The following is a 24,663-nucleotide window of genomic DNA, read 5'->3' as shown; positions in this document are numbered from 1 at the left end:
GAAAACTAGTGAGCAGGATCTGAGCACCAGGACCTTCCCTCCTCCTGTGGTTCCCAGCAGCTGGGATTCAGAAGCATTGCACCCTCCAACTGAGGCTGGCTGGCTCTGAAGGCCAACAGCCAACACAATATCGGCGTATCCTCCCGCCCCCCCCCCCCCGGTCGAGGGAACTGATGCCTGCTGAGAATGATTAAAATGAGACAATGTCAGAGGAGCTGCAATTAGAATAAATGCTTTTTAAATATTATTCCGTTTTTAGCATGGGCAAAAACCCTCTGCTGTAATGAGCTGGAAGATAATTGACGAAGCGACTCCTGCAAACCTAACACCCCCCCCCCCGAATTGGAATGGGAATGGCAAGAGACAGGGAGGCCAAGGCACTGGGGGCAGGGCGGGCAGAGACACGAGGGGCCGCGGAGATTTGTTTTATTTAACTAATTAGCATATCTCCTCATTCCGTTCACGTGAGCCTAAATGGGGTTTTGGAATTCTAATCTGCTCAGCAAATTAGATTATTACCTCCTTAGCGTCAACTTGTTCTTTAGACGCTGGCAGAAATCGAAGGAGATGTTTCCAGGGATGAGAGGCAGCCGCTTTGCTCCGCGGACTCGGTGGCAAGTGTGTCGTGGGAAGATGAAGTGGCCGGAGAATGTCAGAAGAGTCTCAAAACAGCTGGATCAGGCCAGAGAGGGCACATCACATCCAGCCAACCAGAAACCTCTCAGTGGCTGGGCCAAAACTCTCAAGCAAATGGGCATCTCAGTAGAAAAATATGATCTATTCTGCATTGGTCAGACTCCACTGGAGTCCTTTGTCCAGTTCTGGGCACCTCAGTTTAAGAAGGGTATTGACAAACTGGAAGGTGTGCAAAGGAGGGTGACCGGTAGATGATCAAGGGTGTGGAAACCAAGCCTTATGAGGAACGGTTGAAGGAGTTGGGCAGGTTTAGCCTGGAAAAGAGGAGACAGAGACAGTGGCGTAGCGTGGGTTGTCAGCACCCGGGGCAAGGCAAGTAATTTGCGCCCCCTAGCCCGTGGATTTGCGCCCCCTAACCCTAACCCCCAGATGTTGCGCCCGGTGCGGCCGGCCCCCCCTGCACCCCCCACGCTACGCGACTGGACAGAGAGGTGATATGGGGAAGGGAAGATGGACAAAGCTTGTTTTCTGTCCCCCCAGAGGATTCGAATGACAAGAAAGTCCTTTGAACTCTCTGACAGTTCAAAGATGGGTTTTTGTATTGAAATTTGATGGTCTTTGTGTAGTTCGGCAAGCCTAAATCTGACCTGGCGCTCGCCTTTGTATACCTCTCCTTGTGTTCCTTCCACCCCTTTCACTTTTGGAGCTTACCCCTTTTTCATCGCAACAGGATATTTAGCATCTCTATATGCCACATATTTCAAATCACACAAAATGCAGAGCAACCCTGGAACCCGCGGTTTGTGCTGGTCTCCCAGTCCTAAAAATAACAGCCAGTGGCTTCAGACTCAAAGTTTATTTCAGAAGGTGGTGGCCTCTCCTTCCTTGCATGTTTTTTAAGCATCCCTCAGGGATTCCTTAGCTGTGACCCTTGCATTGCAGGGGGTTGGACTAGATGGCCCTGTGGGGTCCCGTCTAACTAGTTCTATGATTCCATGACACTTGGAACAACAGGCATCTGGGCAGGAGATGGAAACCAGGCCGGGCAGCTGAGCCAGGAAGAGGAAGCCCCTCTCAGAGAGAGTTTTACTGTGGGCTACCTCGCCAGAGACAGCTACATCTATCAGCGTAAATGGAAGTCAAAGGAAAAGCAGAAGACCTTGGCCCGAGCAATTTATTTCTCACGCCGTCCTTCCTCTGGCAGAGGACTTGGCTATAATTTATCAGCTGGCCACAGGAGGTAAAAAATAGTTGTGGATCCAGCAGGGCCTTGGATAGGATCCGCCAGGAAATTTAAAATCCCCACGGCAGCTCTCAGGCACCATCCTTCATGCAGTTGCAAACGGAGGCTTCTCCAGCTGCCTTGAGACGCCTTCATGGCCAGCTGCTGTCTTAAAAAGGTAAAGGGACCCCTGACCATTAGGTCCAGTCGTGGCCGACTCTGGGGTTGCGGCGCTCATCTCGCTTTACTGGCCAAGGGAGCCGGCGTACAGCTTCTGGGTCATGTGGCCAGCAGGACTAAGCCGCTTCTGGCGAACCAGAGCAGCGCATGGAAACGCCGTTTACCTTCCAGCCGGAGCGGTACCTATTGATCTACTTGCACTTTGACGTGTTTTTGAACTGCTAGGTTGGCAGGAGCAGGGACTGAGCAACGGGAGCTCACCCCGTCGTGGGGATTCGAACTGCCGACCTTCTGATCGAAAAGCCCTAGACTCTGTGAAGGTATGAAATTTACGGCATGTAATGCCCTAAGAGAGAATTTAATGAAAATGATTTACAGGTGGTACATAACACCAGTCAAGCTTGCAAAAATTTATAATTTACCTGACAATAAATGTTGGAAATGTAATGAGACTGAAGGTACATTCTTTCACCTTTGGTGGACATGTCCAAGGATTAAGACATTCTGGGAGATGATTTATAACGAAATGAAAAAGGTATTTAAATATACCTTCCTGAAGAAACCAGAGGCCTTTCTCCTGGGCATGGTCGGCCAATTGGTGCCAAAGAAGGACAGAACTTTTTTTTTATGTATGCTACAACAGCAGCCAGAATACTCATTGCAAAGTATTGGAAGACACAAGATTTACCCACCCGGGAAGAATGGCAGATGAAGTTGATGGACTATATGGAACTGGCAGAAATGACTGGCAGAATCCGAGACCAGGGAGAAGAATCGGTGGAAGAAGACTGGGAAAAATTTAAAGACTATTTACAGAAATACTGTAAAATCAATGAATGCTAGAAAAATGTTGGAATGAAGTTATATGGCTTTAGCAGAAATGTTATAAGGAACTAAGTACAAATAGATTATTAATGTTTTGAAGGGAAAAAATAAGGTTAGAACATGTTAAGATAAATTACAGGACAGAAAACAGAGGAAGATGGAAAGGAATTGCTGAAACAGTTAATTGAAGTGGAATACAAAAAGGGAGGTGTGAGGAGGTCATTGAAACAAGTGAATGAAAGATAAGATATTGAAACTATTGGATGTGTTTTAAATTGTTTTTGTTTTGTTTTGTTAATTCAATGTTTTAGTGTTAGTGTTATGTAAGTGTTATGTAGTGTCTTTGTTTTTGTATTGTTTTGTTTAATTCTTTTTCTTTCTTTTGTAGTCTCCAAATTGTTAATAAATATTATTATTATTTTTTTAAAAAAAGAAAAGCCCTAGACTCTGTGGATTAACCCACAGCGCCACCCACGTCCCAGCCACTGTCTTAGGTGGGAAGTAATGTGAGTCACAGCGCTGGGTGTGGGGGGAGCAAGTGCCAATCAATCCAAAAGGGGAGGGGCTTCCCAGGGCCCCTCTGGAATGATCAGTGCATTCTCAGTGGAGGGATCCCAAGGGTCATCTAGTCTATGTTACGATATTGAAGCAATGCTGCTGCAAAGTCCTAGCATGAAAAGTAAACATGATGGGAATGTTGGGACTGCCCGTGGGAAACAGAGGGACAGTCAATTCACAGTGCAAAGCACCGGAATTAGCTCAGAGTGTAATATGAGCTGTACAGGAAGTACAGGAAGTGTTTGTCACAACACTGCTGGAGTTTGAAGAGAGCAGTCATGTTTTTTGTAATGCTGCAGACTGCTGGAGTTTGAAGAGAGCAGTCATGTTTTTTGTAACGCTGCAAAGACAGAAATAAAAGCATGTAAATATGTTTCTGTCTATCTCTTTCCCCTGCCGGGGGGGGGGCAGGAAAGGGGGGGGGTTCTTCCCACGTTTGAGAAGAATCGCCGATCGAGACCTAGCCTGCGCTTGCTGGGGAATGCAGCCAGGGAGGTCAACAGGGAATCAAGCCGGGTGCCTGGGATTGTTGCCAGCTTCTCCTGATATGGGCTTGAATTCCCAACAGTCTAACCCCCTACAATGCAGGGTTCTCCTTGGCAAAACTGACACATAAATTACACGACAAGGACGACTGCGACTTTAAAGATGAATGGGAACCCTTCACAGAGTACTTAAAGAAACAGCAAAATGAACTGGTCTCCTTGGCAGGTTTTGAATAAACATACACAAACTTTTTATTGGTGATATTTAGATACTAGATAAATTAAGGATCTGTACAATTCTGTGACATGCAGAGAATTGCTGAAAAACCAGAGAGAGGAGCTGAGGGAAGTCTGGAGAGGGGGTGGGAAGGGGGGGTGTTCTTTTTTGGGAAGGGAGGAGGGAAGAATGGGGAGTGGGGGAAATGAAGGTGATGTATTTTTGATAATTTGTCATGCTGAAATTCTTAATAAAAAAATATTCCAAAAAAACAACAACACCAACCACAATGCAGGGATCTCCACTAAAGCATCCCTGACAGGTGGGCCACCTGACCCTTGCTTAAAAATCTCCACGGAAGGAGAATTCACCACCTTCCAAGGAAGGGAGTTCCAATGTTGAACAGCTCTTCATATCATAAAGTTATTCCTGGTGTTTAAATTGGAATCTCCTTTCTTGTAACATGAAGCCATGGGTTTGAGTCTTATCCTCCAGATCAGGAGAGAACAAGCTTGCTCCATCTTCCATGTGAGATCCCTTGAGATATTTGAACATGGCTCTCATATCTCCTCTCAGTTTTCTCTTTTCCAGGCTAAACATACCCAGCTCCTTCAACCGTTCCTCATCCGACTTGGTTGCCAGACCCTTGATCATCTTGGTCACCCTCCTCTGCACACCTTCCAGCTGGTCAACATCCTTCTTAAATTGTGGTGCCCACTCAGAACTGGACACGGTAGTCCAAGTGAGGTCTGACCAAAGCGGAATAGAGTGCGACTATTACTATTATTTCTGGGCAGGTTCGGCCCAAGATATTTTGGCGCCTGAGGTGGACAACAAAGCAATGCCCCCCCTTCCCTGCTGGGGAAGGAGGAGGTCAGAGAAGGTCTAAGTAAGGGACAAAGGGGCTGAGAGAGAGATAAATAATTATTCATTCATTCATTCATTCATTCATACCCCGCCCTTCCCGGTTCAAAAACCAGGCTCAGGGCATCTAACAACAAATTTTAAACACTTAATTGTAAAAGTAGCATAAAATACATCATAAAAACATGAATAACAATAAAATTCAAAATTCAGAAATCAATTTAGGGGAAATAAGCATTAGATCAACATTGGGGTCTGCTGTCCAGGGGGACGGACCCTGCCACCTGAGATGGACACCCCACCTTGTCAGCCCTGCTTCTGAGATACCATTCTGCAACCCCAACAAAGAATGCAAATGACCGGTGGGAGGAAAGGCTGAAAAGTCACCATAGGGAGTGCAAGTTGCTCAGAGGCAAATTGCCTTGCGGGATCAAAACGGATAAAGGGACCTGGAAAAAATAAGAATGTATATTTTTCCTAGTTCCAGAAGCCGCACAGCAATATAAATGGAGCAGAGACCCTTTTGGGTTTTGGCCAGGCTCACGGTGGGGCTCCCCCTTGCTACCACGGCTGCCTCCTTGCCAGCCCCCCAAGTCCCAGGGCCCCTTCCCTTCCCCCAAAGGCACCTGTTAGTACTCGTATTTCTGGGAAATAATGGGGAGCCCCTGGCAGTCAGAGGAAGCAGCGCCTGGCTAGGCAGATTCAGCAGAAGACTCTTTGTCTGGTCCCAGCTCCTCAAAGCAGACTTCGCCAACCTGGTGCCCTGCAGATGCTTTGGATACCAGTTCCTTCCAGCCACACAATGTTGGGGCTGATGGAAGTTGTTATGTACCGAGCTGAATAGGATCCAAAATGCAGCAGTCTGATTGGTCCTAGAACAATAGGATCCAGAATGCAGCAATCTGATTGGTCCTAGAACAATAGGATCCAGAATGCAGCAGTCTGATTGGTCCTAGAACAGTAGGATCCAGAATGCAGCAGTCTGATTGGTCCTACAACAATAGGACCCAGAATGCAGCAGTCTGAATGGTCCGCAGGAGCCACCCAATCCAGCTCCAGGTGGAAGTGAATCCGCAACCTGATTGGCCTACAGGAGAATCCCGGAATTAGCCAATCACGTGGGGCCCATTGTGTAAATAATGTATATAAAGCAGACATTCTGGGGGAACTTCCATTCCTCCCCACCACTATGAGCTGAATAAAGAGCATGAAATCCACTCTCGACTCCGAGTATATTTCAGAAGTCTTAGTCCCAAACATCTGGAGGGCGTTAGGTTGGCAATGGCTGCCTTGAGAGCATCTGCTTTGGCAGAATGTGTCCCTGCTCAGTGGCAGAACAGCTGCTCTGCATGCAGAACGTCCTGGGTTCAGTCGCTGCTGACATCGCCTGGTGGAGCTGGGAGGGACTTCTGCCTGAAACCCTCTAGAGCTGCTGGCAGTCAGTGTGGACAATATTGAGGTGGATGGAGCAACACAAGGCTGCTTCTTCCCACATTCTTGATGCCGCTTCCTTCCCTGGCAAACGGGCAGCCAGGGCAAAGGACTGTCTCAGAACTTCCCAAGTCCTTAGCTCTGCACTTCATCACATTATTTTTTTTGCTGAAAAACCCCAGGCGCTCCCCACATCACAAGGGAAAAGCTGCCGCTGCCGTGCCCTTGATTTAAAGCCTTCCCGAGAAGTCATTATCGGAAAAACTCACGCTTATTTTTGTCGCCTCCTTCCCGGGTTCTTCCTGTGGAGATGCTTTTAGCTGTCGGGAATGGAAGGGAAAGAGGGAGGGAGAGAGAAGGGGAGAGAAGAACCCATTAGTTCAGCCTGATACAAAAAGGAAAAAAAGGGGGGAAAGGAGGGGGGACACAGAAAGCCCATCAAAATAATTCACACCTTGGCCTTTAATGCAGTCTTCAAAGGCAAAACTGGGCTGGGAGGGAGGGGGGAATGAATTTGGGGGGGGATATATTTAGAGAGAAGAAATCCAAAGTATGAAAGCAGGATCAAGGAAAAGAAGTGGTCCAGAAGAGGCAGGTGGCAGGACAGCCCAAGGTGCATGGGATTGTGTGCTTTCCCAGGGGTAACTCAAATAATTTGCACAGCCCCGGTTCACTGCCTCAATACTTAATATTGCGTGTTTAAAAGTGCTTTCCCCAAAAAACCTCAGAGTCCTTTCTGCTGAGGGTAATTCAGACTGAAATTCCCAGGTGTCAGAAAAAGCTATTTATGTACGCTACAATTTTGGCTGTGTTTCATTATCCCCAAAATGGAAAACAAGCGAGGTCCCAACCAGAGAAGAATGGCAACTTAAGTTGACGGAATATGCACAACTTGCAGACTTAACATCTAGAATAAGAGAACAAGAAGAACACACGTTTAAAGAAGATTGGAAGACATTTATTGAATATGCGGGGAATAATTGTGTACACTTGAAAACATTGGCAGCATTAAGATAAATTCAATGGCGTAAATACGTAAGTTTTGATGGATGCAATGATGGAATACTGAACGGCTTAGTTTTTGTTAAAAATGCAGGGATTTATAATATTCAAAAAAATGAAAACAGAAGAAGGGAATCACTGATATTTTAAGGATGCAAAATGCGTATTTTAAATTGTAAAACAGAATACAGGTATTAATAAAAATTATACACAAAAAACACCACCAACAACACAACAAACTTAATACTGCACATCCCAACACATTTCATAGATATCAACTTAGTGATCCTTGCAACACAAAGAGCCTGCTGGATGAGGCCAGTGGTCCATTGAATCCAGCATCCTGTTCTCACAGAGGCCAAGCAGATGCCTCACTGGGAAACCTGTAAGCAGGAACTGACCACAAGAGCATCTCTCCTCTGCTAGGGTTTCCAGCATTTGGCATTCAGAAGCGCTGCTGCCTCCAACTGTGGAGATAATGCAGAGCCATCCTGGCTAGCAGCCCCTGATATCCCTCTCCTCTTCCCTGAACCTGTCCAATCTTCTTTGAAAGCCATCCAGGCTGGTGGTTGTCACTTCCTCCTGTGGCAGGGAGTTCCACAGTTTAACACCGTGCTTTTTGCCTGTTGTGAATCCTCCAACGTTCTGCTTTGTTGAATGTTCACAATTTCTAGCGTTCTGAGACAGGGTGGAAAACTTTTCTCTGTCCACTTTCTCCACTGAGAGGGGAGAGACTCCATCAGGCAAGGCCTCCATTCACCTGCCTTGCCCCACCCTCCGGCCCTAGGAGTCCTCATAAGGGAGTTGTTCCTGAAGGAACAAGGCGTCTTTCCACCTGCCTTGCTCTACCCTCTAGTCTCTGCTTCTCAATGTGTATTGTATTGTTTTATGTACTGCGGCTTGCCATTGTCTTATTGATTATAGTTTGAATATAAAAGCAAATAAAACAAAAATCCACAGCATTCAAATATATGAAACAGGGTCAAATCACGGAATTGTAGAGCTGTGAGGGATCCCCAGGGGTCATCTATTCCAACCCCCTGCAACAGGTCTTCTGGGTCAGGAAAAGCCTGGGCAAAAAGATGTCTGAAGCCACTGATGGATGACGTATCCGTCAGAGGGAAGGATTGATTTGCATTGTGTGATTGACAGTCATTCAAATCTCTGATTTTTCAAATAAAGGAATTTAAAAGGAAGAAGAGCTGCAAGGCGCTTGGCGGCAAATATTTAGAACTCGCTAAAATGAAATGATATGTGGACATTTCTTGTCCTTATATTCTTAAGGAACTGTGTTTGTTCTCTTGTTTAACATTTACTTTAAAAATCAATAAAGGTATTGAGCAAACCAAGACGAAGACGTGGTCTTGGGATGAGATTGCTTTCGTGGGGAAATGTATTTGCAAGGCAAGTATTTTGATGCACTGGTTTGACCCCCACCTGGCACCTCGTCCCTGGGACTGAAAGGAGGCAGGATAGCCCAGCTGCCCTCCTCCTTCCCTCCAGCCAGTTGCAAAAGTAGGTATAGCATGTTCTGTTAACAGGGCTGTACAAGCCCCCCATGCTCAGAGAAATCAGATTCATAGCCCAGAAAAATGGAATAAAATTTGCACATTAAGATCCCTATATCCTTGCTTATTTTGCATGCATTTGCTCTGCTTATAGACACAAAAGTGCCCTGAATCTCACCTTTCATCAATGCAGTGCATACGGAGGCAGCTAATCTTAGCAGGTAGGTAGCCGTGTCAGTCTGCCGTAGTCGAAACAACATAAAAAAATTCCTTCCAGTAGCACCTTAGAGACCAAATAAGTTTGTTATTGTTATGAGCTTCCGTGTGCATGCAAACTTCTTCAGATATACTCTGAATCTGAAAAAGTGTACATGCACACGAATAATAAAGCTCATAGCTCATACCAATAATAAACTTAGTTGGTCTCTAAGGTGCTACTGAAAGGATTTTTTTTTTATTTTGTTCCAACTAATCTTAGCAGATGGCCACTGGTCCCATCACCTCCTGGCAAATAGAAGGGGAAGAAATGGAGGTAGTGAGAGATTTTACTTTCTTGGGCTCAATGATCACTGCAGATGGTGACAGCAGCCACGAAATTAAAAGACGCCTGCTTCTTGGGAGAAGGGCAATGACAGGCCTAGACAGCATCTTGAGAAGTAGAGACATCACCTTGCCAACAAAGGTTCATATAGTTAAAGCTATGGTTTTCCCAGTAGTGATGTATGGAAGTGAGAGCTGGACCATAAAGAAGGCTGATCGCCGAAGAATTGATGCTTTTGAATCATGGTGCTGGAGGAGACTCTTGAGAGTCCCATGGACTGCAAGAAGATCAAACCTCTCCATTCTGAAGGAAATCAGCCCTGAGTGCTCACTGGAAGGACAGATTGTGAAGCTGAGGCTCCAGTACTTTGGCCACCTCATGAGAAGAGAAGACTCCCTGGAGAAGACCCTGATGTTGGGAAAGATGGAGGGCACAAGGAGAAGGGGACGGCAGAGGACGAGATGGTTGGATAGTGTTTTCGAGGTTACCAGCATGAGTTTGACCAAACTGCGGGAGGCAGTGGAGGACAGAGGTGCCTGGCGTTCTCTGGTCCATGGGGTCACGAAGAGTCGGACACGACTAAACGACTAAACAACAACAACAATCTTAGCAGTGAGCTGCACTCTCTGCATTTGGTTCAGACACCAATCTATTCTGCCTCGGTCAGACTCCGCTCAGAGTCCCGTGCCCAGTTGTGGGGGCCTCAATTTGAGGAGGATATTGACAAGCTGGGAGGTGTGCAGAGGAGGGGGACCAGGACGATCAAGGATCTGGAAACCAAGCCTTGTGAGGAATGGTTGAGGCAGTAGGGGATTGCTGCAGTTTGTTGCCTGACCAGGCAACCTTTTATGGGGTGAGCTGGGCACATTTTAAAAATTGGGCACGTTTATCTTGGAGAAGAGAAGACTAAGAGGTGACATGATAGCCATCTTTCAGTATTCGAAGGGCTGCCGCATGGAAGAGGGAACAACCTTGTTTTCTCCTGCTCTGGAGGGTAGGACCCAAACCAGTGGCTTCAAGTTATAAGAAAGGAGATTTCAACTAAATGCCTGGAAAAACTTTCTGGCAGTAAGAGCTGTGTGGCAGTGGAACAGACTCCCCCAGGAGGCAGCGGACTCTTCTTCCTTGGAGGTTTTTAAGCAGAGGTTGGGTGGCCACCCTCAGGGATGCTTGAGCTGAAATTCCTGCATTGCAGGGGGTTGGACTAGATGACCACTGAGAGTCCCTTCCAACTCTACGATTCTGTGACTAGAAGGGCCATCAGCCTGATCCAGCCAGCTCATCTTATGCTCTTATTGGGGAAAGAAGGTGCATGTGTGGAATGAAGACGAGATAGGATTTCTTCCATGAATCCAGAGAGAGTGAGATGCTGGACTGAACGGGGCCACTGGCTGGATCTCTTCTTACGCTCTTACTGTGGGGGGAAAGGTCCTTTAGGAGAAAGAAACGACGTGTGCAACAGGCTTGGCTTCTCCATTCGCACTTGAGCAAGCAGGACCTGGAACACAATGACTCCATGGCCACCTCTCTCCCTATAAACTGACTGACGTCACCATCTGAGGGCCAGAGGCTGTGAGAGGGCGGCAACACGAGAACGGAGCCTTTTCTGCAGTGGCTCCCTGTTTGTGGGGTGTTCTCCCCAGGGAGTCTCGCCTGGTGCCTTCACCACATAGTTGGTTTCTCCTTCTCTGGAGAATAGGACTCGAACCAATGGCTTCAAGTTATAAGAAAGGAGATTCCGACTAAACATTTGGAAAAACTTTCTGACAGTAAGAGCTGCTGGACAGTGGAACAGACTCCTTGGGGAAGTTGTGGACTCTCCTTCTTTGGAGGTTTTTAAGCAGAGGTTGGGTGGCCATTTGTCATGGATGCTTGAGCTGAGATTTCCTTCCAACTCTACAATTCTATGACTCTTCTCTGCATTTAAAACAGGTTGCCTTTAAAAACAACAACCCGGTTTCATTGCAGCAACTTCTCTCAAAGAATCTGGGGACTGTCATTTGGTGAGGGCAGTGAGAATCGTCTGCAGGAGAAGCCCGCCCCCACCGCCCACCTTCCAGCCCTGCAGGCCTGCAGGTCCTTGGGAGAAAGAACAGGGAAATTAAACCTTCAGCCAATTAGTTCTTGGCTCTGGCAGGAGGCTTCCTGGGTATCTGCGTGAAGGAGATGGTTCCATTATGCATGCTCTGTAGATTAAAATTGCATTTTAAAAAAGGTGAGAATTAAAACTAATGGAACATATTCTGATAACTGAAGCACAAAACAATGTGCATGCACCTTATGTGGTCAAATGGGGGATAATAAAAGCTATCTGCACCCACGGCCAGGCCTGGAGGAGCACAACTGGACTGATCAATGCATTGCACTCCGAAAGTCGGCAGGCAGAGCGGGGCTCCCTCGGGTGGCCCTGGCATACGAGGGTGGGGTGTGGAAAGAGAGACAGAGATCAGCATTCAGAAAATCATTTCTCCAATGCAGTGATCACTGCTAGAGAATCCCTGACAGGTGGCCGTCCAGCTTCTGTTTAAACACTTTCAACAAAGGTGAGTCCACTACCTTCCAAAGGAGTCTGTTCCACTGTCAAATAACTCTTCCTGGTTTAAAGTTCTTCTTATATTTGAAGATGGCTATATCCACATCATGGGACGTGGGTGGCACTGTGGGTTAAACCACAGAGCCTAGGACTTGCCGATCAGAAGTTCGGCGGTTCAAATCCCCGCAGGGTGAGCTCCCGTTGCTCGTTCCCTGCTCCTGCCAACCTAGCAGTTCGAAAGCATGTCAAAGTGCAAGTAGATAAATAGGTACCGCTCTGGCGGGAAGGGAAATGGCGTTTCCGTGCGCTGCTCTGGTTCGCCAGTCATGTCCGACTCTGGGGTTGCGGCGCTCATCTCGCTTTATTGGCCGAGGGAGCCGGTGAACAGCTTCTGGGTCATGTGGCCAGCATGACTGAGCCACTTCTGGCGAACCAGAGCAACGCACGGAAACGCCGTTTACCTTCCCACTGGAGTGGTGCCTATTGATCTACTTGCACTTTGACGTGCTTTCGAACTGCTAGGTGGGCAGGAGAGGCTTAAGTTGTACAAATGTGCTAATACCGATCTATCCGAAAGACACCACAGTCTCTGCTGTGCCTTATTTGCAAAAGGAAACACAGACACTGGGTAAATGCACCTGGAACCTGTGGAATCTCGCACGGCTCGGCTGGGGTGCAACCCTGTGTTCTCATGTGCACCCCCAAAGTCACTCTGGGGCAATGGGGCTCAAGCTTGGAGCGCCCTCTCCTTCTCTCCTTCCTCCTCTCGCCCCTCAGGGCCATCGGCTGATGGGACGAGCACAGGCAGCAGCCGAGTTGCACCAAGCACAAAATCATCACCAAGCCCCATTACCAGGACGGGAGGCCCTCGCCATTGTCTGGCCCTTATCTCTGTGTGAGCAGCGAGAGGGAAAGAAAGAGACAGATGTTTGCGGAGTCTGATAGCACAGGAGAGAAAGGAGAGAGCGGGAGATGGAAGGGAGGATACAGAGAAGAACCAGGAGCAGCTGAGAACATGGTGGTGGCAGAACTGGGGGGTGGGGGCATACACCCCCTGATGGTATCGGGTGCCAGAAGGCAGGGAGGCAAGGAGGCCACCGGGCAACCTGTTCTGCCCTGGGCAAGGGATCTCTTTCGCCTTTGGAAGAGACGGTTTTGCAGAATCATAGAGTTGCAAGCCACTGTTTTCCCCTAACCACCCTCAGAAAGATTTGCGACGGCAGAATATCCAAGTAGTCATATTTATTGTTAGGGGCTTCAGACAGTATTTATAATATTATTTTGAGATGTCTAGAGAGCGACGTCAAAGCAGCGATGGAAGCAATTTCGGTAATGAAATGAATGCAGTTTAAACGAACGAGAGACAAAATGAATTTGAGCTTTCATAATGAAAATTAAAATCTGCAGATAGCGATAATAACAATTAATAATAATAATAAATCTTGCACATCCCCTATTAGAGCCGATGTGTGTGGTCTAGGGGGTCAGAGTGTCGGACTAGGCCTTTGGAGGGTTCAAATCGCCACTCGGCCACTCGGCCCGCTGGGTGGACCTTGGGTGCCAGTCACAGTCGCTCAGCCTATCCTACCTCACAGGGCTGTTGTGGGGATTAAAAGTGGAATGACAGAACCTTATATGGCACCGTGAGCTCCTCGGAGAAGAAAGTGGGATATAAATGTAATAAATAAATGAATGCATAAATAAATGAATGTGTCAGAGGGCTGCCATCAGGGGAGGGGAGACAGGCAGGAACGTCCAGAGAGCCTCCCCCTTTGTTGAACAGTTGCACCTCGTCAGAGTCTGGTGAAGGCGAGCCTTCAGGAGAAATGGATGAAGAAGGCAGAGGCTCACTCAGGCTGAGATGAGCCACGACACCACTCCCAAGGAGTTGGAAATGCCTCCTCCGTCATCGTCATCGTAGAGTTTTTGCCAGGGAATTAAGCATAAGGAAAAGAGGCAGAAAGGGGTTTTCCCCAGGCTTTTGTGCTGGAGGGCGAACCGGAAGAAACCACTTCTGGAATCTGCTAGTGATTGAGGCAGACATGGATTTTGGACTTATGCACTGTACATAGTTTTTGCACTCAATAAAACCTGTAAAATACAGGTCGGAGTCCTGGCTGTTATCTTTGTGAGCAACCACACAGAATGTGTGAATATTAGACCCTTCTCTAGGCCTGCTCTTCATATCACCAAAAGGATCCCCAGAGGAGGCTTCGGGGGTGTGTGTTCCTGACCAGGAATCTTTTCTCGGAGTGGAGTCTTGCAGAGAGGGTGTCTGCAATGGGAATTTAGGTGCATTGAGCTCTTTGCAAAAAAATGGAAAGGTGGAGGTAGAGGCAGGGCAAGGGGTGGGGGGTGGGGAGGAGTGGGTCTGCCATACCTGATTGGAGGCCCAGTTCTGCTTGTCCGTCCAGTCTTTGTGAGTGCGCACGTACCACCACTGGATCTCGAGCGAGTACGAAGGGGAGCCGCTGCCACGGAAGGAGCAGGCCATCTCCACGTCCTCACCAGCCCGGGCGGTCATGTCGTGGGGGGTCTCTGTGAAAAACGCTGCGGGGGAGACAAAGAGCCACAAGGAAGGCAGGTCACCCTCGGGAGTCTGGAGCTCTGCACTTCACAGCAGGTTGATGCACAGATGCGGGGGGGGGGGGGCAAGGAGGATGCAACACTTTTCTCATGTCGACCTTTGCGCTCCTCAAACCAGCATACTTTTTGGGTGGCTTGGTAACCCCTTGAAAGCCAGGCTGGCTGGCTGCTGCCAGGAACAAAGCCTTGGATTTATCACAATACTTTGGCACATTGGGGAGTTTAGATTTCAAGGGAGGAGGGTAGTTTTTTCCTCTCCTTCCCTTTTTTTAAACATTTCTCCAACAATTAAAAATCAGAGCTGTCAGCCCATTAACGGCCCTTTAGCTAATTAGCTATCTCCTTTCAAATGATTAATCAATTAGCCAATTAAAATAAATACTACAGTAACTCAATACAGGTGTTATCTTGAGAATATGCAATTAAGATGGCAATTGCTCTTGACTAAATAACACAGACAAGCCATTTATTGTTGGGGAAATCATCTTCGGTGCATTGCTGCGATGGGGAGATGCAGAAAGATTGGCCGCAGCAATCCTGCACGCAGCAGGGAGCGCTGGCTTCCACGTCTGGCTCTGACAGCCAAGCACATTTCCCTCCAGCTCTGGATAGCACAAGACAGGATGTGGTGGGTTTGGGGAGGCAGGAATTTATGTATAGTTTGGGGGGGGGGTTGTCCCTCCAGTGGATATCATGCACATGCAGCCCACCACCAAAATCAGCACAATCGCTTTTGTGATTTGTCCCCACAAAACACTTCATCACAGTTTCTTCCTATCTATTCAAAGGGCCTCTGCTGCACAATACCAAATGTAAGAATTCACTGATCAATGTATCTATGTTCTGGCTCACAGGGAAAACTTCAGAAATTCATATAGACACGTGAGCTCAGCTACTCAGGAGCCCCTCTGCCTGAGTGATAATTCCTGGCATCCTGATACCTGAGTGCCAGACAGGTAGCCATTCCAGAAATAACAAACCCAGATGAAGACAAAAGGGTGTGATGAACTTGGCTGGGAAACAGGGAAATGTAAATATCTATTTTCTTAAACTTGATGGGTGTTTGGTGGAGGGCAAGGGGAACCATGGGGCAGGGTCCAGGAAGCTCAGATTACTGCCACCAGACCTCCCCTTCATGAGCCTACTGGCTGCTGTTTTGCTCTTCTATTCCTGGCTGGGGTCCTTGGTTTTTGTTCAAGGGAGCCCTCAGATTTCTCCATTAACAGGGTCAGGACTGGGTGATGCCCTGAGTCCCTTCCACTTCCTGGGGTCCTGGACCCAGCAAGGGTTAGGATCTAATAGAAGATACTAACTGAAGATTACATTGCTGAACTAGTCAGACAAGCATGTCAAGACAATGTCCTTGGCTGGCCACTTAAGTGTCCTCTTCAGCATCCCAAAAGAAAAAGCCAGGTTGCAGGTGCTACAACTAAGGGATGGGGCTCTCCACATTAATGAGGGCACTCTCCCTTCACCCCCATCACCCTGCTGCTAGGTAGAAGAAGAAGAGTTTGGATTTGATATCCTGCTTTATCACTACCCGAAGGAGTCTCAAAGCAGCTAACATTCTCCTTTCCCTTCCTCCCCCACAACAAACACTCTGTGAGGTGAGTGGGGCTGAGAGACTTCAGAGAAGTGGGACTGGCCCAAGGTGACCCAGCAGCTGCATGTGGAGGAGCAGGGAAGCGAACCGGGTTCCCCAGATTACGAGACTACTGCTCTTAACCACTACACCACACTGGCTCTCGTAGGTAGGAGAAGAAGAGCTACAGAGTTGTGTGAGAGCTGAGCTGGAGGACGCTGGAAGCTGGAGACCCAGAGACCTCCTTTCTCTGTGCTGGAGAAGCAAGATCTCCTAGGATGTCAATGCCCTGAGCCCCTACATCTTATGCTCATGTCGTATATCGGGTGTCCAACCAGTAGATCGTGATCCTGGCTGATCATCCTGGTAGATTGTGGGATCCTTATCATGTAAAAAAGTTACAGGGAAAAGGCTAAAATACTCTGTGGAATCCTCCTAAAAAAAGCTCAACAACTCTGGGCAATCCACCCACCCCACGCAAGCTCCAACTCCCTCCAAGGACAATGGGTAGATCACTGCCAGTCTTTTATACTGGGAATTGATCACAGTCTCTTGGGAGTTGGATATGCCTGTCGTATATAAAACCATATACCCTGAGCATAATTCAAAGTGTTGGTGCTGACCTTTAAAGCCCTAAACGGCCTCTGTCCAGTATACCTGAAGGAGCGTCTCCACCTCCATCGTTCAGCCCGGATGCTGAGATCCAGCGCCGAGGGCGGTTCCCTCGCTGCGAGAAGCCAAGTTACAGGGAACCAGGCAGAGGGCCTTCTCGGTGGTGGCGCCCGCCCTGTGGAACGCCCTCCCGTCAGATGCCCCACTCACATGCCTGCATCACTCGCACACAGACCTTATGGGAGCATGCTGCAGAAGGAAGCAGAAAGCTTAGGAGGAAAGAGGGCTGCTCTTGTGCTCAGATCCTTCTTTCTGGTTTCCTAGAGGCAACTGGTCAGCCACTGTGAAAACAGGATGCTGGATCAGATGGGCCATTGGCCTGATCCAGAAGCGCCTTCTTCTGTTCTTCAGGATGGCTCCCACAAGACTGTCTAAAGGCACCTGAACTGTCCCCGAGTGTAGAAATCCCTGCTCTACAATACTGCACAGAGGATGCACATCAAAGCCAGGCTGCCCCTGTGTGCATTGGGCTTGCAGAGTCAGCCCCCGCAGCTGTTGGGAGATGTGCGGAGTTCCCTGCACCAACCCCACCCAACCCCCACCTCGCGCACTAGGATTCCCCCTCCGCCTCCTTCCGCACATCCGTCTGAGGGATAACGTGACAAGCCAGAAGCGGAATACTAAAAAGGGGAGATCGGGATTAATCATAGATAATCTGCCATCTCTGTTCCTGGAGCAACGTCGGTTCCACTTCAGTTCCTTCTGCATCGCTGGAACCTTTCCGGAACGGGCGGAGGAAGCCTAATTGAGATTAGTCACTGGAGCCCCTAGCAAGGGATTCCTCATCATCACACTTAGAAGAATTGTGTGACTCTCGGAGGCTGGAGAAGGGGTGTGTGTGAGGGTGGAATCCTGGTGTCCTGGCCGTCTTCCATCTTAAGCCACAGTGAGACAGGACATGGAACCTCCTTACTCCCAAATCAAGCGTTTGGATATCGGTGAACATTGACAGCTGCCCCCCCCCAATTCACTCCCCACTCAAATATGAAATTGCCAGACCCCCGAAATGAATGGACTATGCAGAATTAGATAAATAAACAGGAAGGATTCGAAACCTGCGGGATCAGAGATTCTCAGAGGACTGGAGTAAATATGTGAACTATTTGAAAAGCGATTGCAATCAACAGATTACGCAAGTAGGATTGCAAGTTTTCTAAGGAGGAATATGTGAAATATTGCAGAGAAAAGTATGACGTGAACTATCAGTGAAGGACTATTAAAAGTAATAGTGAAATTAATGAAATGCAGATTAAGTGATAAAGACTGAAAAATCTTCAGATGTGGTTGATGGAAATCCAAAACACTGAATAAGATGAGAAAATGTGTTCTTGGTTGTTGTTGTTTTTTGGAAATTTCATGTGTGTGTGTGTGTGTGTGTGTGTGTGTGTGAATATATATATATATATATATATTTGCTTTCGTAGATTTTCACGGGTACAGGAATGCAGGTTTTGGTGTCCTCGGGTGTCTTCCCGTGTAAAAGTTGGGGTGTCGAAACGTCGCCTAGACACCCCAACTTTTACACGGGAAGACACCCGAGGACACCAAAACCTGCATATATATATATATATATATATGATTGCCAGACCCCCTCTGGGTGGCAGACGGAGGAATTTAAATTCCAGGTAGGCAAGAGAGCTTTTAGTTAGATATATTTAGGTATCTCTAGATATATTAAGAAGACTGTGCATGCAGCTTGAAAGCCCAACAGGAGTTGTCTGTATAGATGCTTTTTTTTGCCCTCCTCTGCTCCCCTCTGTCCTCTCCCCCCACTCGCTGCCACAACCATGCTTGCCAAATCGGGAGGTAAAGGTAAAGGGACCCCTGACCATTAGGTCCAGTCGTGGCAGACTCTGGGGTTGCGGCGCTCATCTTGTTTTATTGGCCGGGGGAGCCGGTGTACAGCTTCCGGATCATGTGGCCAGCAGGACTAAGCTGCTTCTGGCGAACCAGAGCAGCGCACGGAAACGCCGTCTACCTTCCCGCCGGAGCAGGACCTATTTATCTACTTGCACTTTGACGTGCTTTCAAACTGCTAGGTGGGCAGGAGCAGGGACCAAACAACAGGAGCTCACCCCGTTGCGGGGATTCGAACCACCGACCTTCTGATCGGCAAGCCCTAGGCTCTGTGGTTTAACCCACAGCGCCACCTCAGCCATGTGTTGATGCCCTTCCAAGGCTGATTGTTACACACAAGCATCCAGCGCATGGCATCTGTACCACATAAAGCAAACACCCTATAAAACTGGTTGTGCGGATCAAATGCCAGATGTGTCTGAGGCCGTTGCCTGCACAGTGCAGCGCTTTTCCTGGGAACAACTTGGATGCCCCAGAAATCTCTGAACTTCAGCGCAGCCGCCTAAAGATATTCATGAAAGGAGCCTGTGGGGTCCGAGACCCGATGTTAACAGAAGCCGGGGTTGTCAAAGTGACTCCCCCCGCAGATTAATCCATCACAGGCCTCCCACCCCCCTTTCCTCATTTATGGGACCCGGCCGAGGCTTCTCAGGAGACCGCAAGTGAATTTGCGGCCTCCCCTGAGTTTCTGATCCGGTCTGAAAAGTGAATTATTATCAGGCTAGACAGAAAAAGTTAATACCTCTACTGTCTCTCTGTCCCCCTGGATGCCTGGAAATCCCACAGACTTATTGCTTTCCTTTAATCCATTTTAGCAGGGGAACACTGGAAAATACAGAGTGGGGAGGGAGGCTTAATGAGAGCCCCGTCTCCCCGCTGCTTTTGCAAGAGCCTCTCGCCGTCCGTTCAGTCAGCGGACAAATGGAAGGCAAGAGAGTCTGGAGGGAGATGGAAACAGGCAGAGGTTTCTGGAGAGGTTCAAGGGAACTTTTCCAGAGACTCTTATTATAGGCTGTTGCCCCCCAGGGCTGCCTTCAGGGCCATTGCCAGAGGTTCTGAAAGAGGCTGGTCTTGCCCTTTGGCAGATGTGTTCTAAAAGTCAGACAGTTGTTTATTTCGTTGAAACAAAAAAATTCCTTCCAGTAGCACCTTAAAGACCAACTAAGTTAGTTCTTGGTATGAGCTTTCGTGTGCATGCACACTTCTTCAGATACACTGAAACAGAAGTTTCCAGACCCTTCTATATAGTGAGAAGGTGGGGAGGGGTATTGCTCAGCAGGGTGGTGGGAATGGGTGATTGGCAGATAGCTGTGATGAGCCTGTTGACGACTCTTAACGACTGCAATAGGTCTTACAGGAAAAAGCAAGGGGTGAAAAGGTGAAAAATGGCTTTGTCATGTATAATGAGATAAGAATCCAAGGTCTTTGTTCAGACCAGGTTTCTCCATGGTTTTAAGTTTGGTGATAAGTTGTAATTCAGCAGCTTCTCTTTCCAGTCTATTTCTGAAATTCCTTTGTAGTAAAACAGCTACTTTGAGATCTTGTATAGAATGTCCTGGGAGATTGAAGTGTTCTCCTACTGGTTTCTCTGTCTTGTGATTCCTGATGTCCGATTTATGCCCGTTTATTCTTTGGTGTAAGGTTTGGCCTGTTTGTCCAATATAGAGAGCTGAAGGACACTGTTGGCATTTGATGGCATACACAATGTTAGACGATGAGCAATTAAATAGTCCCGAGATGGTATGTGTGATGTTGTTGGGGCCAGTAATGGTGTTGTCCGGGTGTATGTGGCAGCAAAGTTGGCATCTGGGTTTATTGCAGGCTCTGGTGCCAGTGTCCGTGTTAAGTCTGGTTGTAGTATTATTGTGGGTTAGGAGTTGTTTAAGATTGGGTGGCTGTCTGTAGGCAATGAAAGGTCTTCCTCCCAGAGCTTGAGAAAGAGAACTGTCATTGTCCAGAAGAGAAATAACATTATTTCGTTGACATCTCATGGGAGGGTGTTCCACAGGGTGGGTGCCACTACCGAAAAGGCCCTCTGCCTGGTTCCCTGTAACTTTGCATCTCGCAGTGAGGGAACTGTCAGAAGACCCTCAGAGGAGGACCTCTGTGTGTGGGCAGAATGATGGGGGCGAAAATGCTCCTTCAGGTATACTGGGTTCAGCGATTTTGCTGAATAAATTAAACTGAATATGGACAGATCATGAAGCTGAGGCTCCAAGACTTTGGCCACCTCATGAGAAGAGAAGACTCCCTGGAAAAGACCCTGATGTTGGGAAAGATAGAGGGCACAAGGAGAAGGGGATGACAGAGATGGTGGGACAATGTTCTTGAAGCTACCAGGCTTGAGGCTCCAAGACTTTGGCCACCTCATGAGAAGAGAAGACTCCCTGGAAAAGACCCTGATGTTGGGAAAGATGGAGGGCACAAGGAGAAGGGGATGACAGAGATGGTGGGACAATGTTCTTGAAGCTACCAGCATGAGTTTGACCAAACTGCAGGAGGCAGTGGAAGACAGAAATGCCTGGTGTGCTCTGGTCCAGGGGGTCACGGAGAGTCGGACATGACTAAACGACTAGACAACAACAGCAACAATTGAATGAATGTGTAATGAATTGTTGCTGTTTTGAATTTTACTGTGTGACCCTTAGTGGGTTGTGTAAACTGCTATTCTGAATAATGCTTTTTATAAGGTAGTTTATGGAACCAAGGGAATGGTGGCCCCCAAACATTTGAGGACCGCTGCATTGAACAAAAATCATGTGCAGACGCAGCAATCAATGCCCAAAGATGGCGAAGTGCAGCTTAGTTTCTGGAAAAAATGTAGAGCCACATTAGCTTTCTGAAAAGATGGGGACAGGCAGACAAACAGACAGACAGGCAGAGACAGACCAACCATTTCCTAACACTGGGGCATATTATGACATGAGATGATGCATAGAGCTGTTCCTGTTCATAGCAATTGCTGGATCTTCAACCTGAAAACTCCCCTGGACTTTCCTTCGGCTGAGGTTTTTGAGCTGAGATTGGAGGGCTCCCTCTCATAGATGCTTTAGCTGAAATTCCTGCATATTAGGGGGCTGGACTACAAGACTCCTGGGGTCTCTTCCAACTCTAGAATTCTACTGTTCAGTAGCCCCTAGCTTGGAAGGAAGCCGTGTCCTCTAAGCCCCAATATGTGTGGACCAGCCCAGGACCAGCATGGCGAGTGGTTAGAGGGTCAGACTGGGAGACCAGGGTTTGAATCCAGACTTGGCCATGAAACTCATGGAGGAACCCTGGGACACCAGTCGCTGCCTCTCAGCCTAATTTACCTCACAGGGTTGATGTGGGATTGAATGAGGAGGGGCAGAGAAGCATGTTCTCCACCTTGAGTTCCTTGGAGAAAATAACACTGGGTTGAGTGGAAAGCACTTTGCACGAGCTCAGAGGCACTCTGTAAATTACTTCGCATTCAGAGCTGGGATCTGGAGTTGACAAGCCCCAGCTCCAGTTAAATGGGGTGCCAGGGAGAGGGTGGTTCCCCCCCCCCTCTGAGATCTCCTTCTGCGGAGGGCTCCTCTGCAACCCCCTCCGCCCAATGCCCACCCCCATCTCTGCCACCCTCAGTATCTTTCAGACAGCATCCTCTGCAAAAAAAATCCCCTCCAGGGAGACGGCTTTAATTATCGAGTTTTAGGAGAACACACCGCATCCCGCCGTTGCCCCGAGGTCCTGAGACCGGGTCTAAATTGCTCAGAACACAATTAAAATCCGCTCCTAAAGATTAGAAATTCAGTGGAGGAGCAGAGAAAGAGGCTTGATTGAATCAAACATCTTTTTTCTGTCAGGCTTTAATTGGGAAGCCACGGTATTAATTAACCCCAGGGCCTGGCCTTCTGAACGCAGAGCCAGAGCGAGGCGGAGGGATGCTGCATATATATGTGTACGCGCGCACACAAGTGTGAGTGTGAGTGCATGGTGGCGCAGAGGGGCCGGTTGCTCTTGGAAATGTTGCCTCGCCCATCTCATGGCTCAAATCCTCACTAGCAGAGGGAGCAACGGCTGGGAGGAACTCCCTCTGGCCCTTTCCCCTCTGCTCAGAGGTGGGGATGTGAATCCGAGGGAGAAGGAGAGCAGGAGGGAATACGGATCTTCTAAACCCATAAGGAAAAGCAGAGACATCACTTTGCCAACAAAGGTCCGTATAGTTAAAGCTCTGGTTTTCCCAGTAGTGATGTATGGAAGTGAGAGCTGGACCATAAAGACGGCTGATCGCCAAAGAATGGATGCTTTTGAATTCTGGTGCTGGAGGAGACTCTTGAGAGTCCCATGGACTGCAAGAAGATCAAACCTCGCCATTCTGAAGGAAATCAGCCCTGAGTGATCACTGGAAGGACAGTTACAGATAGGTAGCCGTGTTGGTCTGCCATAGTCAAAACAAAAAAAAAATTCCTTCCAGTAGCACCTTAAAGACCAACTAAGTTAGTTCTAGGTATGAGCTTTCGTGTGCATGCACACTTCTTCAGATACACTGAAACAGAAGTCACCAGACCCTTCTATATAGTGAGAAGGTGGGGAGGGGTATTACTCAGAAGGGTGGTGGGAATGGGTGATTGGCAGATAGCTGTGATGAGCCTGTTGACGACTCTTAACGACTGCAATAGGTCTTACAGGAAAAAGCAAGGGGTGAGAAGGTGAAAAATAGCTACTTTGAGAAAAAGCAATGGGTGAGAAGGTGTAAAACAGCTACTTTGAGATCTTGTATAGACATCAGGAATCACAAGACAGAGAAACCAGTAGGAGAACACTTCAATCTCCCAGGACATTCTATACAAGATCTCAAAGTAGCTGTTTTACTACAAAGGAATTTCAGAAATAGATTGGAAAGAGAAGCTGCTGAATTGCAACTTATTACCAAACTTAAAACCATGGAGAGACCTGGTCTGAACAAAGACATTGGATTCTTATCTCATTATACATGACAAAGCCATTTTTCACCTTCTCACCCCTTGCTTTTTCCTGTAAGACCTATTGCAGTCGTTAAGAGTCGTCAACAGGCTCATCGCAGCTATCTGCCAATCACCCATTCCCACCACCCTTCTGAGTAATACCCCTCCCCACCTTCTCACTATATAGAAGGGTCTGGTGACTTCTGTTTCAGTGTATCTGAAGAAGTGTGCATGCACACGAAAGCTCATACCAAGAACTAACTTAGTTGGTCTTTAAGGTGCTACTGGAAGGAATTTTTTTTTTTTGTTTTGACTGGAAGGACAGATCCTGAAGCTGAGGCTCCAAGACTTTGGCCACCTCATGAGAAGAGAAGACTCCCTGGAAAAGACCCTGGTGTTGGGAAAGATGGAGGGCACAAGGAGAAGGGGACGACAGAGGACGAGATGGCTGGACAGTGTTCTCGAAGCTACTAAGTTTGACCAAACAGCGGGAGGCAGTGGAAGACAGGAGGGCCTGGCGTACTCTGGTCCAGGGGGTCCCGAGGAGTCAGACACGACTAAACAACAACAACCCATAAGAAGATAAGAAAAGGCTGCTGGATACTAGAAAGCAGGATTAGTACACAAGAGCAGCCCTCTCCCCTCCTTTAACTTCCAGCTACTGGGGGTTCAGAAACACTGCTCCATCCAGCTCCCTCTTCCTCCATGAATTTGTCAAACCCTCTTTTAAAGCCATCCAGGTTGGCAGAAATCACTGTGGGAGGGAGTTCCACAGTTCAACAGTTGCCTTGCCAAGGAGGAAAGGGTGTGGGCATGTTAAGGAAGGTAGGAGAGGATATATTGTTTTGATATGATCCCTCTTCACTCAAGATAGTGAGTGAACAGCAGAGCGCATTCCCTTTGCAAGTTATTGGAAGCAAGTCCTCCCCCCCCCAAATCCCCCAACCCTTTTTATCTTTACAACAGCCTTGTGAGGTAGGCCAGGCTTATGAAGAGCAACAGGTCCAAGGTCCCTGGCTGAGCAGGGGAGTGAACC

At 48.0% G+C, this 24,663-nt stretch overlaps 1 protein-coding gene and 1 long non-coding RNA gene across 3 annotated transcripts in view; one reads left to right on the top strand and one right to left on the bottom strand.

Moving 5' to 3' along the window:
- VSTM2L (V-set and transmembrane domain containing 2 like) overlaps positions 1 to 24,663 on the bottom strand; it is an 89,268-nt gene that overhangs the window by 13,996 nt on the left and 50,609 nt on the right. For both annotated transcript variants that reach the window (XM_083744754.1, XM_083744753.1), the window contains exons 2-3: positions 14,383 to 14,552; positions 6,688 to 6,738 (exon numbers count right to left, since the gene is read on the bottom strand). In XM_083744754.1, the coding sequence (XP_083600880.1) occupies positions 6,688 to 6,738; positions 14,383 to 14,552 (221 nt within the window). The remainder of the gene's footprint in view (positions 1 to 6,687; positions 6,739 to 14,382; positions 14,553 to 24,663) is intronic.
- Positions 6,011 to 24,663, top strand: part of LOC310847286 — a 30,948-nt gene continuing 12,295 nt past the window's right edge. The window contains exon 1 of the long non-coding RNA XR_014565763.1: positions 6,011 to 6,117. This is a non-coding gene — a long non-coding RNA (uncharacterized lncRNA). The remainder of the gene's footprint in view (positions 6,118 to 24,663) is intronic.

The sequence above is a fragment of the Podarcis gaigeae genome, assembly GCF_964106915.1.
Source record: "Podarcis gaigeae genome assembly, chromosome: 6".
Classification (NCBI taxonomy): Eukaryota; Metazoa; Chordata; class Lepidosauria; order Squamata; family Lacertidae; genus Podarcis; species Podarcis gaigeae.
Note: the sequence above shows the minus strand (reverse complement) of the source record. Positions and strands in the feature narration are given on the sequence as shown.